The sequence below is a fragment of the Dinoponera quadriceps genome, unplaced genomic scaffold, assembly GCF_001313825.1.
Source record: "Dinoponera quadriceps isolate SergipeBrazil2010 unplaced genomic scaffold, ASM131382v1 scaffold13807, whole genome shotgun sequence".
Lineage (NCBI taxonomy): Eukaryota > Metazoa > Arthropoda > Insecta > Hymenoptera > Formicidae > Dinoponera > Dinoponera quadriceps.
Window position 1 is genome coordinate 1 of NW_014567522.1, and position 19,456 is coordinate 19,456.

The 19,456-nt window shown below is 42.4% G+C and overlaps 3 protein-coding genes and 1 long non-coding RNA gene across 4 annotated transcripts; all 4 read right to left on the reverse strand.

The window, feature by feature from the left end:
- Window positions 1-3,128: 3,128 nt before the first annotated feature.
- Window positions 3,129-3,655, reverse strand: LOC106751472 (zinc finger X-chromosomal protein-like; the record flags this gene model as incomplete). Its single annotated transcript, XM_014632371.1, has 1 exon — window positions 3,129-3,655. A coding segment is annotated over one exon (324 nt), but the record flags the coding sequence as incomplete, so codon positions are not given.
- Window positions 3,656-4,528: 873 nt separating this feature from the next.
- Window positions 4,529-7,805, reverse strand: LOC106751475. The gene is made up of 2 exons (XR_001375064.1): window positions 5,920-7,805; window positions 4,529-5,611 (listed from the first exon to the last, which is right to left on the reverse strand). It is a non-coding gene; the product is annotated as an uncharacterized LOC106751475 (long non-coding RNA).
- A 523-nt stretch (window positions 7,806-8,328) lies between these two features.
- On the reverse strand, window positions 8,329-8,803 carry LOC106751473. The gene is made up of 2 exons (XM_014632372.1): window positions 8,774-8,803; window positions 8,329-8,685 (listed from the first exon to the last, which is right to left on the reverse strand). Exons 1-2 carry the CDS (start codon window positions 8,801-8,803, stop codon window positions 8,329-8,331), a joined length of 387 nt encoding a protein of 128 aa, XP_014487858.1.
- Window positions 8,804-9,802: 999 nt separating this feature from the next.
- LOC106751474 (zinc finger protein 64 homolog, isoforms 3 and 4-like) lies at window positions 9,803-19,456 on the reverse strand. The gene is made up of 6 exons (XM_014632373.1): window positions 19,410-19,456; window positions 19,105-19,344; window positions 17,481-17,618; window positions 16,757-16,973; window positions 16,022-16,175; window positions 9,803-15,531 (listed from the first exon to the last, which is right to left on the reverse strand). The coding sequence occupies exons 1-6, from the start codon at window positions 19,454-19,456 to the stop codon at window positions 15,236-15,238; spliced, it is 1,092 nt and encodes a 363-aa protein (XP_014487859.1). The 3' UTR covers window positions 9,803-15,235.

The window sequence follows — 19,456 nt, forward strand, 5'->3', positions numbered from 1 at the left end:
TTTACAAAAAAATCGGGTGAGACGGGTGGTCTGGGACACCCTGTATAATATTATATATATTGTTATTGCGGTGCGAAAGAAGCCGCAACAATATAATATATTATTATAATTATGTTATATGAATGTTTCTCTTGAATACGTTTTTTCTTGAATATAGCTTGTGTGTTTATATTGCGCTAGTGCCACTAAAATGAAGAATTCTTGAATCACAGCGATATCATCAGCCAAGGCCGCTACATCCAAGAGTTCATTCAGAAAAGACCGAGGCCTTGACGTACAATGCGCGAAGGTTCTGGTCTACAGAACAGGAAGTACTGGAAACAGTGATATACCGATACTTCTTCGCGGATGCGAAAAGGCCCCCGAAGATATTCAGAGCGGAACGATCGGGCTGACGCCTGGAAAATAATAAGAAACCTTAGTCAACTGGCAGCTGCAATTTCATATTGTCCTTACGAAAGAATCGTCAGCGACGAGCAAATGTTCTCTTCAACGTTGCTGAGAAAAACACCGGACAACATAGTCAACGCTATCCATGATGAATCGGTGACCAGAGACAAGAGGCCGAAGACAATAGCGCGTTAATGCTGTCAGAGGAAGAAAATCAAGAGATAAACATCGTCATGTGCGCATCTTTCGAGCTGAAACCCTGCTGTCAAATAGCATCAATCAAGATCAACTCAACGAAAATGTTGAAAGACACAGGGGAGGTCGTTTGGAACGGGAGAAAAAAACCACTTGATGCAGCGCCATAAAACGAGCACAGGTGTTATTGCGAAAGTGTTATTGTCATTCGAGACATATTTATTTACAATCAATAAATTTACAAAAGCTAAATTAATAAATGTAAGAAAGGTCGCATAAACGCACAGATGCATACGTCGTGATAAATCACCCATGTCACACACACATACACTGCAACAGAAAGTGAAAAGAGGTACAGTGTGCGTCAAATATGTTGTACCATTCTCTAGACGGAAAATTACAAATTGTTGAGCCTTATACACAATTCGTAAGATTGTAAGTCGCACAAGTAACTCTCTAATTATAATAGGTTATAATATGGCTCTAGTTATAATGGTTTTGACGTTATGTGTATTTATGAAGACTGAAATTATGTTATTTTCGATCTAGGGAACGGTATAAAATGTATGACACCAACTATACAGTTGCAGACAGAAAGATTGTCCCATCTTCTGGACATTGTAATATCGGAAATTTCGAATTCGGAGTATCATTTCCGAAATCTCGTGCATCATGACTGCTGATTATTCCGTGAATCAGCAAGGATGTTCCAAAGCAGCAGTCATGATGAATATTCAGGAATTACGCGCCTAATTCGAACTTCCCGATATCTAATATCCACTTAAGGAATGGGACAATCTTTCTGTCCACGACTGTACAGATTGTATTGCACCGGCATATAGTCTATATTGTATAGCCGCTCGTTGGCAGGCGATCATTCATGCACGGATTCAGTAGGTCTTGGCGTTACACACATTCCCAATCTCACTCCCAAAAATATGCACAACCGAGTATGCCGCCAAAATTTAAGTCCGCGTCCACAATATGTGTAGCAAATATTTGGCCTTTTGCTCTAAACGCCAAGTGGTAACGTAATTTTTACCAAAAAACATTCTCAGCACTGCCAGGCGTCGCAATTCCTAAGATTTATAGCAACTTCTGACAGGGCAAGAAACGCCTTTTGTCAGAAATTATGTTACATTTGATTGCACAGAGCGAAGGGCCAAAAGCTTACTGCCACCTATTGTGGACTATAATGAGCCCGTGAAACGACAAGCCGTTCGTAATGACCTATGTATTAATGCAACAACTTGTACAGATGCAGGTGTCTCTGATAAATCTCTGTATCGAGCTTCGTCAACAATGCGCGCGAGCAAGAACTTATGATTCATCTTCTGCCGATATCGATGCAGCTCACGGTGACACCCGCGTGCCGTTTGCGCACGTGCTTATACACGTCGGAGGTCCATCTCGAGCGGAAATCGCAGGACGGGCACTTGAATCGCGGATCCTGCTGGCACTCGTAACGTAGATGCCGCGTCAACGAGCCACGGTGGGTGAAGGAACTCCCGCAGGCGTTCACGCAGTGGAATTTCTTGTGCGGCGGCGTCATTTGATTCTGCACGGCCGGCCGGCCGTACTCCACCGAAGGGAACGAGGAGAACCAGCTGTAATGAGGAACGAGGCCTGTAACAGAAGATCGATCATTGACAGCACGCAGAATCGGCCGCACGGCTGTTTCTTACACTATCGCGATTACATCGCGAAGCTAACGCACAGACGAACAGTACGGTGCTCGGTCTCGGCCGATACGCGATTGATCCGCTGAGCGATGCGACGTCTCAGTTCGAGCTTGGACCGACGGCTTTCCTGCATTCCGTTTGGGAACACGCGCGTCCGACGGAAGAGGAAAATCGATTCGCGGAGTCGCGAACTTCCGAACGAAAGGGATCGCGAGGAACGATTGCATCGCGCTTCCGATCGGTCTTCTCGCGTCTGAGCGTCAGGAGGTCCTCTACGCGCGTCCGTGACACACTACAATTACAGCTATACTTAGAATTAAACCTATAAGCGTGCGATATAACGGAACAGGTGGCGTTTCGGAGAAACGTGCGGCACGAGAAAGATTCGGGGAGAGTTTAATAAACAAATAATTTATTTCACTCTCTGTGTATAATGATACTGGAAGTACACTTATAGAATCTACATTCATTTCGTCGCGGGTCTAACGATCGTCGCACGACGACGAGAAGCGATGAAAAGAGATCACACACATGCAATCGCCGTCGAGAACGAAATAAGAAGAAACTCAACGGAACGTATACATCATGTTGTCAATAATACTTATAACAATCTCCGAGAAACACAAACTATTGGCAAACGATTCCCCGGCTATCCTGTTTCGCGATAAAGATGCACGTAATTCCGGGGCGATATCGCTGATACACTTTAGTCATGATCAGACCCTCTCCGGAAAAAAAAAAAAAAAAACAAACATGCCAAACAGCGCAACGATAAAAACAAATCGATATATTTTCACAAGCTACAGGATAGAAAAAACACATAAAAAAGAGAAATAAAAGAACGAGAGAAGGACGAATTAAACGAAAAAACAAAAGAAAAAAAAACACTTCAAAGATCAAAGATAAAAATATGTCAAAATAATAAAGCGTCTAAAAATGGAAGCTATTGCTCGATCGATCAACGTCGCGGTCACGCGGCTGTCTCGTTCAGGATACACGAAAGGATGGACTGCAGCCGATGGAATGTCGTAATCTCTTCCTGCGTGAAGTGCAGTTCGCGATGCTCATCTCGTTTGATTTTCCTGCTTCATGCGCAAGTCGAGAACGTAGACTTGCTGGTCGGGATGTATTCTGCGCACGTGAGACCTCACGTTCGACGAGTGCTTCGTGCGATACGTGCAATAGGGACAGTTGAACTTGGGCAGCTGGCCGCATTGGAACTTGAGGTGATTGTACAGGTTGTTCTTGCGCGTGAACGACTTGCCGCACTTATGGCACGGGTAATACCTCTTCATCAAGGGCGTCCCGTCGGCCTTGTAGACGCACTGAGACGATTGCACGTAATACCGTTGCGCGTTGGCCAGATAAGTGTCTGAGAACAGAAAAGTTCACGGCGCGATTAGGCGCGGGAAACGTGGAGCACGTTGCTATGCAACGTCGCTGCGCTCACGTTTGCGGTGAGATGCGCTCGGATACGGAGATGCGCGGCGCAGACTCTTATCCGATTTTCTTCTCGAGTCACTCTCAAGACATCTTCACACGATCGAAACGATCGACAAGATCGTTCCCCGACGAGGAAGTCGTGTAACTCTTAAATTAACGGATCTAAAGAGGAGATGTGTGCTTATCTCTCTATAACCCGCATAGAAAATTTCTCGGGATCTAATTGGGATCCAGTCCGATTTCCCGAAATAATTGTGGCCTCTAGCCGGGAAATCCTACGCGGGTTCTGGCGAGAAGTGTAGTGCTCCAAACATACGATTTTAAGTGGGAAACTTAAGCAGATCCTACTTGGTCACTCCTAACGTTTTTCCTTCAAAGATTTTTCTAGTTTACATTATGACTGAACAAAATGTACGGAGCACTTCAAATATTTGCACTTAACAAGTACACATGCACACACACACACATACACACGTCACGCGCGCGCTATTGAGCATAGTAATATTAAAAATATAATCCCGTTTGTGTCCTAATAATCTAATATTCGAATTGTCTCTCGATTCTAACGATGACACAAAGTCACGCGGCACAAAGTCAATCAGCATCGCGGAAAAGAGACTTCGTCCCATATTTGGGATAAGAAGAGGATTTCCAATTGGTGACGCAATAAGATAGCCTATATCAGGATAACTAGTGGACTAGGTATTCTAATCGAAATCTATGCTGTATGGAAAAATACGGGAAAATGTGCAGAAAGTGATGAAATCGAGCTCTGACTGTATCACGTATGAAAGGATACAATGAATTTGTAAGATCGGTGAAATACGAATATTTATTAATGTAATAGCATTTTAGTCACGTTTACATAAAAAACATAAAAAGATACCAATTTTAGTAGGTAAAATTTAGAGTTCTCACAGCGATACATATTTCGTCGAATTATAAAATTGTCTTGCAACGTCTCGAAGATTTACCCTCTTCATCTTATCAATAGACGTGTTTCCCTTAGTAACTCGGTTCTACCAAAATTTGCTTAAGCTTTTAATCTACATCTCGTTTGAACGAACGAAGATGTTCATTTTCTTCGCATCAAGGTCGCGTATCAATGAAACCGATCGATTAAATCCTGATGATTTATGTATGTAACGATACGTAAAGTATGATTTTCTTCCGTTCACGCACAAGTGTCCTCAGCACTTCGAACTTCCGAATCAGATCACAAGCTTCCATACCCAATAAGCTCTCCCACAGACGAGACGACAACGAAATTTCCCTCACTCAAACTTCGTGGCCTCAAACAGCCGAGACGAACACAATCGACCACGACATACGCAAGGAGAAGCCATAGGTACTCATCCGCGCTGCCAAGACGATGCGTCCAGAAAATAACAAAGAAAGGAGAACAGAAACGCAAGTGACTGCACGATCCGAAACACTCCAGAGACGTAACGGTGGTAAGTAAAGTAAGTAACATGCACACTCGTGGTATCTCGCGTTTCAGCTCGCAATGTACACAAATATATCTATATTTCGTCAAACACAAACATAACGAGTGAGAGAGTGCGTGGGGCGTAGGACCGCTCAAGAGAACTGCGGGACTTCATTCTTGCAAATGTCCACCACGTAGACCGCGTTACCGGGATGTATACGGCGCACGTGGGCGCGCACATTCGACGGGTGCCGCGTCCTGTACAAGCAATACGGGCAATTGAACCTCGGCGATTGGCCGCACTCGACCCTCAGGTGATATTGCAGGTTGTGCTTCATGCTAAACACGCTGTTGCAATTGCCGCAGGGAAACTTCGCCGTGTGCTGGCCCGACGACGCGAAGGCGGTAGCCCTGTTTGCGTATTGCCAGCTATATCCTCGTTGCTTGAACCGCGACGACGCGTATGCGACACCTGCAAAAAGAAAGCACAGGACGTCCCCGTCATTCTTGGCCTTCCATGACGACCGTGAACCGCGTCGCGTCTCCGCTAAATCTCTAAATCTCGGACTCTACGAGCGTCCCTCGAGGGAACGAGAACGGGTAAGTCGCGAGAACGGCCGAGTTCGTCGATCTGGGAGAGAGAGAAAGAGCGTCGAGAACGACGCCCCGACGAGGTTAGATCGCGTCCTCTCGACATACTAACGGTATACATATCAAGGGTGGACGCATCGGCGGGGAGGGGAAGCATGCACGTGATAAGGGCATTTCTCTCGGGACTACCGTGAACTTAGCAAGGGCAGGTTGCGATCGTCATCGTCGTCGTGGACGCTCCGGCGACGGTAGCCGAGGCGAGGTTCTCACGCGAGCGTCGGTTCCGCCCGATGCTGCCAGCTGAGGATGTCGACGACGTAGACCTCGCGGTCCGGATGCTTCCTGCGCACGTGGGCCCGCACGTTCGACGTGTGCTTCGTCCGGAAGGGACAGTACGGGCAGTTGAAACGCGGCGACTGACCGCACGCGTACTTGAGGTGATGCTGAAGATTGTAACGCCAATTGAAGGATCTGCCGCACTTCGGGCAAATGTGCACCTGCTGCGAGGGAGGTCGCTGCGGCTGGATCTTACGGACCGACCGGCTCATGCCGTACCTATGTAGCGCGCTCGTCGGGTACTTCCCCCCTGAAAAATCCGAAATCCTGCCGATTAGTCGCACCCACCGGCGATTTCTTTTCTCGCGCGAGAAATAGCCGACATAGAGGGGAACACAATTTGCCGACTCGGTGATTTTCTAACGTTGCGAGAACGTTACACCTGCAATGACGGCGGGACATAATCGCGCGCTCTCCGAGGTTAATCTCCTGACACGAGTGATCACACGTGCCGAACACGCGAAACCGGTCTATATTCGTCGGCGGACAGTAAGTGGCGGAGGGTGCAAAGAGGTGAGAGGTGTAAGATAATACAGTCTATTGTATTGGGGCAAATAGCACTCACACAAACATAATTAGGCCTACGAGAGAACACCTCGATTCTCCGAATTCTTCAACGATATTTCCCACATAGATTCTCTTTTCATCGAAATATGTTATAAATATATGCTACACATTAATTTATGTGTATACATATGCACGTATGCGCTGCGATGGACACATAAGTACATATCGCTTTCCTAGAAAATATATCGTAGATGTTATCGTAGATGTAAACTGTATGTATGGATATAATGTGTGGATATTTTTTCTCACACGGAACACGACGAGATAATGGACGATTGTAACGACTGTTCGCGCGTTTGTCCATAAGTACGCATCGATTTCAGCAAAATTCCAAATGCACCGAATAAAATAACGCGACTGTACTTGGTAATTCCATATTCGTACAATCCGCTTAATCCGCATCAGAATAAATAAAAAATAAATAAAGATTAAATAAAGACAAGAAATAAATGAAGCCGACAAATTTGAGAAACAAGAAGCAGTATTAAGTACAATTTATAAATGACAATAAAACATTTTCTTAATAAAATATTGTTGCATAAAAACATGGTACAAATACATACAAACAAATACATGAAAAAGAAACAAAGTATCCCCAAGTCTTTCGTTTCTTTTTGGCCGATTCAAACCGAATAACCTGTAAAACCGAATGTCATTAAGCCGTCACAATTTCATATCAAAATTCATATATATTTCATGTAAATATTGCAATTCATATATAGTTATTTTTTCGACACAATGAACATAACACACAACATCTAAATTGCGTTCGGAAATACCATCCTGAGGATATAGTAGAGTAGAATGAATAGCGGTAAAGGCAGATTTCACTTCGAATGCAGATAGTTTCCGAACGCAAACATATGAAATACTATCAACCATCCTTGAGGATCAAAGAACATAGACTAGTCTTAATTTAAGCAATACATAACCTTTTACGTCTTTTCTTCGATAAATTTATGCGATCCATTTTGCCACAGTTTAAAATATTTTAAATAGGTCGCCCTCATGGGTCGTATTCATGTTAAAATTTCAAAATTTTAAAAATTTTCCTCCCGAGGTACACCCACAAGGTGTTTGTCGAAAAAAATTCTCTAAGAATTTCCTGATTTTCCAAGCAATGTATTAGAAAATCCAGGTAAAATGAAAATATTTTAAAATGTGAATGAATGCAAATTAATATATATTTATTGTGCAAAGTCCTCTTAATATTTTCTATCCATAAAAGTTTATAAATCATAAAATAAAATTAAGAATCATTCGAATTTCAATTATAAAATTTGGAAAATTTTGAAAGAAACATTGTAAGAATCCTAGAAAATAAATATCTATATTATATAAAACCTTCCAAATTTATTTTCAACAGTTACTAACCAAAAAATGTATGTAATGCATAACCGATCAAAAAGCAACTCTTATAAATCTATTAAAATAAATATAAATATAAATATCCGACCTAATTGCACAAAATTACACCTAACACGACGAAATTATAATCTTCAACAATGAAGGATTAGTCGTAAAATCAACGTATTCTACACAACAAAGCACAATAATTAAACAATTAAATACAAAATTATATACGTATCTATAGAACAAAAGATAATATATTATAAATACAGAAAAAATATTAATATATAAATCTTAAGCAGAAACTTAAAAACNCAAGAGAAGACCTCTCGATCGCGGCGCGTATTAAACTACCTGAGTACAAGAGTTTTCCAGCAATTTGCACACATCGATAGCGTATATGCTGCAACCATGGTGCTTCCTGCACACGTGTGCGCGCACGTTTGACTGATGCCTGGTACGATATTGGCAGTAAAGACTATTGAACCTGGGCAGCTGGCCGCACTCGAAATTCAAGTAATACTGAAGATTACTCTTACGACCATAGATACTCGTGCAATTGGGACAGGGGAACCTCTGTCTCTTGGCGGAGGAACTGTCGTTGACAGCGAGGGCTTGAGGCTCATCCAGCGTTTGCTTATTTTGCCATTTCCTATCCTGCGTTTGCTCATTCCGTGCTTCCTCATCGTGCGTTTCCTCATTCTGCGACAACACACAGTTCCCGCATTCGCTTACACTGCGTTATCACATACTGTGATTGCGCTAGCCGTTCCGTTGCCACGTTGCACACCGGAATGCGGGTTACAACCGGAAATACCATTAACCCTGAAACAAAAGCGAGAGGGAAGTGTCGTCAATAATGATCAGCCCGCTCGCGGTGGTCTCGACGCGATTTGGTAATTTGTGAACATTTCGATGATACGCGCGCCGTGAGAATCCACCGAATCGTCGAAACGCTGAGACCAAGCTTAACACTTTGCGGGCCGCGCATTTATCGAAGCGCCGTTACGCTGCCGCCGGCGAGATTCACGCAGGTTCTACTGCTCACCAACGGTGATATTTACGCAATTTTTCGATACATAAGTAGTTGGTATATAATTATTATTAAAGAAGGCACTAAAATAAGGAAAACAGTTGAAAACAATGTTTCCTGATCGTCAAACCATCACGCCAGCTGGCGAGCAAAAGTCACGCCAGCGTGACAGCGGCCGATAACCATTGGCGAGCAAAAGTCACGTCAGCGTGACAGCGGCCCGCAAAGTGTTAAAGTCGGAAAGTATCAAACGTGTCCGACACTGGAGACGCCACTATAGACTCGCGACGTCGAATAAATCCCGTGCAATCTGTTGAAAAGTATAATCTTAATTTTGCTTAATTTAGTTCCCGAGTTCGTGCCACGTCCTTCCGTGGATTTGTTTTCCAAACAAATCGATGAAGGACATGGCGCTCGGAAATCAAATTAAACATTTCTCCGCATCGCCAAAGCCTAAAATATTAAATCAAGTATATTTTTGTTTCGTACTTCTTACTTTCAATAGTTGCTCATTACAGACCGTATGTCCACTAATGCGTTCTAATAATCGACTCGATCCTACGCGTCCTCTTTTCGATACGTTAATCACGTGGCACGATGACGAGGAGTCCCACCGTTGCGACTGATTTGTTAAATAGGGTTCGCACGTATCCGCGCACTTTCCGATTTCAATTGTTCGCATGTGTATGAGTACACATGAAAGTAAGTGCATATACGCGTGTACGTGTGAATCGTACGGCACGGCAAAGATTCCGAAATGCAAGAAATGAAACACAGGTGTGGATATTCAGTGTGATGGTGTTTTATTTGGTACACATGAAACATAATGCGATAGGCGCAATTTGCGCAGAACCGTATAAAACAAAAGCAAAAACTGTCCGCTGGACGAGTCACATTTGTGGTTTTTCTCAACGTACGAGGCAACAAATCAAAAACCTAAAAGTTGATACAACATATAGGAGACGTCTTAAAATCGCCTATAAAGGACGCAAAGTGAATAATATAATTTGCAAATACACACTCAAAGAAAATATACATCTTAAAATTAATAATACTGAACTATCACAATGTTCTCTTTAATGTTAAAGTTGTAAAAAACCTGAGACATTAAAATCTTCGTAGGATTTTGACTATGCGTGCAAATAAAGGCTCTACTTTGTGATCTTAATTACTGTGTTTTACAATATTATATTCTCATCAGATACTATTTTATAATTGCTACACCGCAACACAAGGTGATAGCAGGATCGGTGGTATCTCCAGCATCATATATAATTCCTCTCGTAAAATAAACCGGAAATATAAAATTAAATATTTTTTTTTCTACTTGGCTTAGTTATCGAGGGAATTGACAATTGGAAACTTAATACCCTCCTATTTCCTATTAAAAAAAGAAAAAACATTTTTCAGCTTGCCTTTATATAAAATATTATTCCTTTATTCGACCATACCACCAATTCTGATCACCATGTATTAAGTTTCATCAGAGCAAGATTACGAACTTAATGTAGAGTTTAACCCCATTTAACGCACGGTTTGTCGCCTGACGATTACATTACAATGTAAATACTAATAAAATAGTTTTTCAATATTGTGTTATCATAACTTTAATGTAATTATTTTTCCTACCCGAGTTAGTACGAATCATGGCAATATAAAATAAAACGCTAATCCGAGATAACTCGGGCTTGCACAATTTTGCCAGTGCCGCTTGCACGAGTTAACTCAGACTTGCCTGTTACAAGGGTTAAAGAGCAACATGATAAGCGTCAAATGGTAAAAATTAAAGCTGTAAACATGTATTATAGATTTGAATCCGTCTATATATCATTTATATGTATAATTTCAGTCAATTTTGGCACTTCGGCAAAATGCGCATCGTTATTTATTTTTCGTCTAATCTTTCATCTAATTTCTCACACTAAATAATCTCCAATAATATCTGAATTTACGATTTTATATAAATTTGGTAAAATTTGATTTACTCTTCAAGTAGATTTAAATCTTTGAATAGCAAAATTCGAATTATCATCCGAATAATCCAATCACATACAACTTGATCGTATAATTATATAAAGATTATTTAAATTTCCTTCTTAATTCAAATACCAAATTTTTATTTAGATTTCAGATAATTTATTGATATTAAATTATCCGAATGTTTACAGCCTTAGTAAAAATTAGTCTCGAGCTAAATTTTCGCAAGTAACGAATAACATGATTTTGAACGCGCATTTACAAATTAAATAAAACGTATATGTATCAATGTCTTTCTTCTAAAAGTAACCCAATATTTTCAAACGTGTATTTGTTATATAAAATACGTACTAATATTATATATTTACATATGTATTATTAAATATTCTTGAATGCACATTCAAAATTGTTAGCCAATCAGTAGCGAGTGAAAATTTTACTCGACACTAATAAGAATAATCTCTAAAAGTAACCATAATAAGATATGGCAATGCGATTGCAAACATTAGGAAATTCTTTGTTCTAATATACAAGAGGTACTGATTCATTACAAAAGTTAATAATATTTGAACAGGGATTGTTAATTTTTTTATAATAATAATAAATAATGGTTCTTTCGACCAATAATACCTTTATAGAAACCATAACAATTATTTAAAACGTATATTCAATAATAATCCACATAACATTAGTGTCCAAAAGATATTTTAAAGACGCCCGAAGGATATCTATCTTGTTTTATACATCTTCAGGATATCTTCAAGACATTCTGAACGTTTACGCTGCGTCGGAAGCGATATGAGCTCTCAGTTAATTTTTTCTACAGACGGATTATTCATGAAAGCGGGTAACGAAACGTCCATATTCAGATTAACAATGTTTGCACACGTCAAGACGTCAGAAAAATATTATCATACATTGTGTAGAAGTGTTACATCCTATTTATTCTATTTATACAATAATTCTCCATGCGGTGAAGCCGCAACTCAACTTTTCGAAACTCACTCGTGTACAGCTAAAAGTATTTTTCGCAATCATCTGTAACTAAAGTATAAGTGTAATCACTGTGTTGAGTATCACGATTCAAAAATCTAAGTTTTTACAGTTCCAACAGTAAGAAATCTTTGCAACCTCTTTTTACAAATTTTCTCCATGAATCATTCGGTGTCTGATGTAGTCGGGCACGCCCGAATCGTCGCGAAACCCAAATCACGGCTGAAATCGGAAAACACTATTTGGCACTGATCCCCCCCATCGTGCAGCATTCTACAACGAAGTCGAAGATCAATCGTCCAAAAGAGATCTCTCTCTGCTCACGGAATCACGCTGATACACACACACACACACACACATACACTCTTCAAGACGCGAGCGAGGTGAAACGCCGCCACACACATCTTCGGCGCTCATGGCTGCGAGCGAAACTTCTCTTCGAGTCGACCGAGCAAGTACCGAGATTCGCACGCGACGGAAGCTCCGGGATTGCCAGCACCTCTGGAAAAGAGAAGAGGGACCCGTGTCGATACAATACAGAATCTCAACTCCTCATTGTCTCGAGCGAAATCGCTCGCTAAAAATAAAGTCTTCGGTCTCTACCGTTCTTCCTGGGCGTGCGGGTTCACTTCGAGATCTTCGCGCGACGTCGCGTTTCGCGCGAGACGAGCGAGGCTCCAGGCGGCGGCGTCGTCGCGTGTTCTTCGAGACAACGAGGGGTGACGGTCCCGCGACGGCTCGCCTGGTCTCAAGGGTCGCGCGGCTGCAGCACCTTGCACAGGTCGACCGTGTACACGTCCCGGCCGGGGTGGCACTTGCGCACGTGGCGGCGCGCGTTCGAAATGTGCCGGGCGCGGTAGACGCAGTAGGGGCAATTGAAGCGCGGCTTCTGACCGCACTCAAATTTCTGATGGTAGGTCAGACCGCCCTTGCGACTGAAGACGCTGCTGCAGTTCGAACAGGGAAACTTCCCGCTGAGCACCCGGGCGTTCCTCCCCGCGTCGATCATCGACGCCGAGATCGCCGTCGTCGTGCTCGTCGTCGTGATCGCCGACGGGTCGTAAGACTGGAGAACGTAGCTTCGCGTGACGGACGGCATCGCGGCGAACATACAGTAATTCAGGCCTGCAACACAAAGCAGACGCGCCGCTCGCGTCAAAGCTCCTCTCATAGAGCCACCGGTATCTTCAGGCACGAAGACGGCGCAAAGGTGGGGAAGGGGTGATCGACGGTTCGTGCGTGTCAAACGATTCTTCGAGTTGCAGTTTTCTTTCTTTTTGTTTTCTAATGGTGTCAAACAGGGACGGTGATGTATATATCTCCGTACAGAGGGAAAGAGAAATCGGCCGGTGCGAGAACGCGTTCGCCGAGCCTCCAGTTGGGCAATAAAAACGGCAGATAATCGAGATATGCGATATGAAGGAAGACTTTATAGGTGTGCGACTTTGTTCGAAAGATTCTCGGTAAAGAGTGGATACTGCGTAGACATTAACACATTAAAGCCCATGGCTGGACCAATAAGCTTGATAAAAAACCAACAACGGCAAATAGGACCGGAGCATGAAAAACCATATTGGATATAAAAAGTACTCCGCAAAAGCCAATTTTGCAATAAATTTTTACAAACAAATTGTTAAATGTTGGCTGTAGAACAAAACTGATTACGCCAATCGATTCCACGGAAAAAGTTACGTGAAAAAATATGTATTATTTTTCCTCATAGTGTCTTCCGTTTATATAAAAAAATAAATAAATAAACATTATGGTTTATTGAAAGTCGCTCCAGCCCATGGCTAGACCATTAAAGTTAGCCAAAGACCAACAATTGCAAATAGGACTAGAGCATGAAAAATCATATTATATATAAAAGGTATCCCGCAAAAATTAACTTAGCAATAAATTGCTATAAACAAATTATTAAATGTTGCCTGTAGGACAAAACTGACTATGCTAATCGATTCTATGGAAGAAGTTACATAAAAAATATATGTCACTTTCCCTCGTAGCGTCCTCCGTTTATATAAAAAAAAATAAATAAACATTACGTTTATTAAAAGTCGCTCCAGTCCAAGTTAAATCAGATTAGAAAAAAATAATAATTGGAAATTAAAGCAGAGGAAGACATTTCTGACATAAAAAGCACATTACAAAAATCAATTTTGCAATTATTTTTAGAGAAAGGTTTATAATTTTTTTTTTGTGAATTTGAATCTTGTAATGTGCTTTTTATGTTAGAAATATTTTCCTATGCTTTTATTCCCAATAATTGTTTTTTGCTAATCTTACTGAACCTGGGTTGAAGCAACTTTCAATAAACTATAATATTTATATATTTTTTTTATTGCACAAACGGAGGATGCTACAAGGAAAAGTGATACACGTTTTTTATGTAACTCTCTCCATAGAATCGATTAGCGTAATCAGCCTTGTCCCGCAATCAACATTTAACAATTTGTTTATAACAATTTATTGCAAAATTGATTCCTACATTTTATATATAGTCTTTCATGCTCCAGTCCTACTTGCAATTGTTAATCTTTTGTCAACCTCAATGATCCAACCGTAGGCTGAATCGACCTTCAATAAACTATAATGTTTATTTTTCTTGCATAAACGGAAGACGCTATGAGGAAAAGTGATATATATTTTTTGTGTAACCGTTTCCATACAATCGATTGATGTAATCAGCCACAGCCAACATTTAATAATTTGTTTATAACAATTGCAAAATTGTTTTTGCGGGGTGCTTTTTATGTCCAATATGGTTTTTTATATTCCGGCCCTATTTATAATTGGTGGTTTTTTGTTAACCTTACTGGTCTAATCATGAGCTTTAATGAATTAACTGCATTTGTATCGGCAAATTTCAGGCTAATTTCAGACGAATTTCCGACGAAACGAGTCCGATCGAAAGATGGTTCGCGCGAATACGAGTTATATGCACAAATACGTCGACGAGCCTTTCATTCTCACCGAGATCGCGAACGAAGGAAAAACGGAATGCTTCTTGGTTAGATTTAGACACTATAGTCAATATTCTCAGTTCACTTTTATTAGTAAAAGTGTCTCTAAAAGTGGTTTGGAAACCACCTGATTGATCGAGGAATCACATTTATAGCTGCTTTTATCGATAAAAGTGAGTTCAAAATATAGGCCTGTGCGTTTTACGATGGAAAGCGAGGTTCATCCCGCGACATATTCGCGCCGGAGAGATTTCCGATGCTGGCGGCGGTATCTTCCATGAGGACGTTAAAAGATACTCGCGAAAAGGAAGTCGATCACGTCGACTTTCTTGCCGTAGTGCTTTCTGCGCACGTGGGCGCGTATATTAGACGCCTTCTTCGAGGTGTAGTCGCAATAGGGACAGCCGAATCTCGGCAACTGCCCGCATTCGAACTTCAGGTGCGAGTAGAGGTTATTCTTCCGGTTGAAGATGCTCGAACACTTCGGGCAAGGGAACCTGCCCATGCCCCGACTCACACGACCCGTCGTCATGATGTTCGGCGCGCTGGGTGGTATATCGAAGCCGCCCAGATGCATGATATCTGCAAGAAAACGTTCGGGACTCGTCAGAGTTCGACAAGGATGCTGCTCACAATGATCGGTTTGTGATGTTCGTTTCTTTGTTTATTTTTATTAATTAACGTAGCAATCGCATGGACGGAACAGAAGAGACAGACGCTGAAAGAACATCCTGCCGGCTAACGATGCTCTCCCATCTCGGTGATTTGAAAAAGCCTCCGACGGGGAGAAACTGCTGATGATGATCGGTTAGATATTCAAGCTGGCTTTAGATAGATAGATGGATAGATAGATGGATAGATAGATAGATAGATAGATAGATAAATAAATAGATAGAGAGAGAGAGAGAGAGAGAGAGAGAGAGAGAAAAGGGGAGAGAAGTGGTCGTCTTGTAGCAAAAGAAAATAATAATTCACACATAAGTATAATTAATAACTCGTATACGTGTTGTTGTTACGACAATTGTACACATAGGATAACGATACATGCATACGAGAGAATTCAAATACATACAGATGCGAATGCACGGATCCGATCGTAGTCGTCTATTCAGTTTGAACACGGCGATCTTGTCAAACCCAGGCTCTACCGTCCAGGTTCTACCGGAAAATTCACAAAACTCGTGTTCCGGCTTCGTATCACCACAGAATGCGCGTCCTTCGATCAATTAATCGCGGACAATCGATTAAAACCTTAGGCTGCCAATTCTCTTTTCGTCTCTCTCGGCAACCAAGGAAAAAGTAAAACCACGAATACTTGAATAAACGATGTTCACCGTGGAACTTGTGACGTTCGACTATTCAATTGTTACGTAATGGCTAAGAAGTCATGAGTTACTCTCGTTTTTAGTAAAAGCTGTTACGGCTCTCAGCACGAGAGACGAAGCGTACTTTAGACGGTTTTACACGGAATAAAACAACACATTCGAACAGTTCGTTCCCGTGTCTTCGAAGCTAGACGTGACACGAAGCGGGACATTGAGTTCAACGAATCGAGCATCCTGTCTTCTCAAAGTAATAAATATTTTTTTATTCTTCGTCGGAAGGGAAACACCCGATACGACGCATTGCTTCTCGTGGATCTCCTTGAGTGAGCACCGATGGACTGTGTTTCATTCACATCGCCGAACAGACTCCCGAAACAATCTCACCCGCGCGCACAGTCAGCACAGCTGAACGGTTAAACGCAAGTCAGGTCGATCACGTAAACGTCGCAACCGGGGTGAAGACTGCGGACGTGCGCGCGTACGTTCGAGGTCTTCTTAGAGCGGTAAAGGCAGTAGGGGCACTGGAACCTCGGCGACTGCCCGCACTCGTACTTGAGGTGCTTCTGCAGGTTGTTCTTCCGGTTGAAGACGCTGCTGCATTTCGGACAGGGAAACTTGGATTCGCGTCGCAGCTTCGACACGTCCTCGTCGAAGGCCCGCACGAACGGAAAGATTTCGTCTGCAAGCAGAAGAGAGGAACTGCAAGGCGCGACGAACGGTCCTCGTCAGATATCCGCAAGACGTCTCTCTCTCTCTCTCTCTCTCTCTCTCTCTCTCTCTCTCTCTCTCTCTCGAAATAAACTCGCCGATCCCCGACAAGCGGGAGAGTGAACGAGAGGTGTTAGAAGAGAAATGTTATATCGCCGGGATCAGGCGGGTACGTGTTAGAGGAGGTTTGCGTTTCTATACCGGCAAGGTGTCTGCGCAGAGAGAATTAGTTCCCGAAAAGAGGACGACGTCCGCGTGCACGAGTAGCAGCCTTTACGAGCGAGGGAGATCGTTAGAGAGTGGTTACGTCGGCGGACGGTGATCTCGTCGGTTATATTTGATCGTGGCAACGAACACGGCGTATCGCGAACGATACCGGCAAGAGAACGCTGCACACCCGTCACTTCCGCTTCAGATCGATACACCAGACCGACTCGCCGCGGTGTCTACGGCGCACGTGCTTGTAAAGATTCGATATCAGTTTCGAGCGGTGGTTACAGTAAGGACACTGGAACCTCGGTGGCTGACCACACTGGTAGATCTGGTGCTCCCGTAGCCCTTTCCGCCTGAGAAAGACGCTCGTGCAGTTCGGACAGCGTAGAGACCGGCCGCTCGTCCTGCCGGCGAGCCTGAAAACTGAAAGTACAAGGGACAGTTAGAAGAGCGGGCGGAGGTGCGTGCGACTAGCAGCGGACGAGCGAAGGAACTCGCCGAGTGGACGAAATCAACGCCTTCAACGAACTCGCGTCGAAGAACGCGCGCGACAGGTGACTCTGAATTAAAAAGTCATCCAGGTCATCGGGAGAGAAACCCAGCTCGAGCGAAGAATGATGTATCTGGAACCTCTTTCTGAACGATATAGCGCACCGCTGAGTGCGCCCTTTTAATTCCAACTGTTGTTTCGCTTATATGAGCGCGTAAAGGTGGCCATAGACGCAAAGATTTACCGAAATGCCTGCCCCGCAGATCATTCGAGAACAATTCTCGTCTAGAAAATTGCCCGTATATGCAAAGGCTTGCTACAGATTGCATGCCGATTTGAAGTTTTATATAATTCTGTACATTTTTTATAATACCGCGCGTGCGCACGCGTGTGTTTTATCTCCCCCATTCCTAGATAATTCTTACAGTCGTCGAGTTATAACCGCAATTTTTTTAATAACTCAATGCACCTAATTTTTGTTTCATTTTTCTTAGGTATAAGAATAATCGCTAACCTAATTAGTTTCATCTTCGTTCATTGTATGAGATACACCAAAACTATTTGCAGATTTTTAAATTCTTAAAATCGACAGGCAAGCCTGTCGTAAGCCTTTCCGTGAACAATTTTCGAAATGAAAGTTGCCCGCGAGAAAGACCTTTGGAACAGATCTTCTGATAAACCTGTGCCTCTATGACCACCTTAACATATATATACTGAGAAATGAATTTGATTGAACTTACCTAACAATATACTGAAAGAAAAAGTGGAACATACAAACAAATATTTGCTAAAAAATATTGGAATATTGGAGTAATTATTTTACATGAATGAAGTAAATATTATTTGAATGTAGTACATTGGAAAAGTGCTACATTCAAGTAATGTTTACTTATAATATTTACTTATATATCTTAACTTATAATATTTATCTAATCAAAGTAAAATAATTACTCCAATACTCCTTAGCAAATATTTACTTGAATGTAGCACTTTTTCCTCTCAGCGTGGACAATCAAACATATTTTAGTTGAAATAAAAATAATTTCAGATTATAAAAACCAAATCTGGTTCATGAAAGCTAGAAATGTCGTTTCCTTCAACCAAAACGCGTTTGGTTGTCCATTGTCAGATAGATCCAACGAAATTCATTTCTCAGTATGTCATGCGCAACGCTGTCTCTGTTTAAGAATCAGAAGGGCGTATTCAGCGTTCGATACGCGTGATCCCACGAGAAGAATGGACAGGGTCGACCGGTTGAGGATCGCAGTGGCCATCGGGATCATGCGGTCAAAGCATAGGCGATTGGACAATATCGGTCTTGTGGAAAATTGAAGTTTATTACAATGGCATACTTTATTGAAATGCAATCATGAACGACCGACACGGGGGGCAAAAGTAGACGAGCAGCGAGTGTCTTGCACGTAAACGACGCAGTTCTCGTGCTTCCTCCGTATATGCTGCCGTATGTTCGAGTTCTTCTTCGACAGGAGACCGCAATACGGGCACTTGAAACGAGGCGGTTGGCCGCACTCGTACCTCAGGTGCGTCATTAGGCTGGCCTTCTTGCTGTAGACGCTCGTACAATTCACGCAAGGGAAACGCAGGCTCTTGTTACACATATTCCTATAGCGTAAATAGCCGCCTATGTCTTTCATCAACCTGAAGGACGCACAGAAACCTGGAAACAAAAGTCACAGTGTCAGAGAGGATCCCGCGACACGCACCCGACGACGTTGAGATTCTCTTCGCTCGGGTTGTTATTATCGTCCAT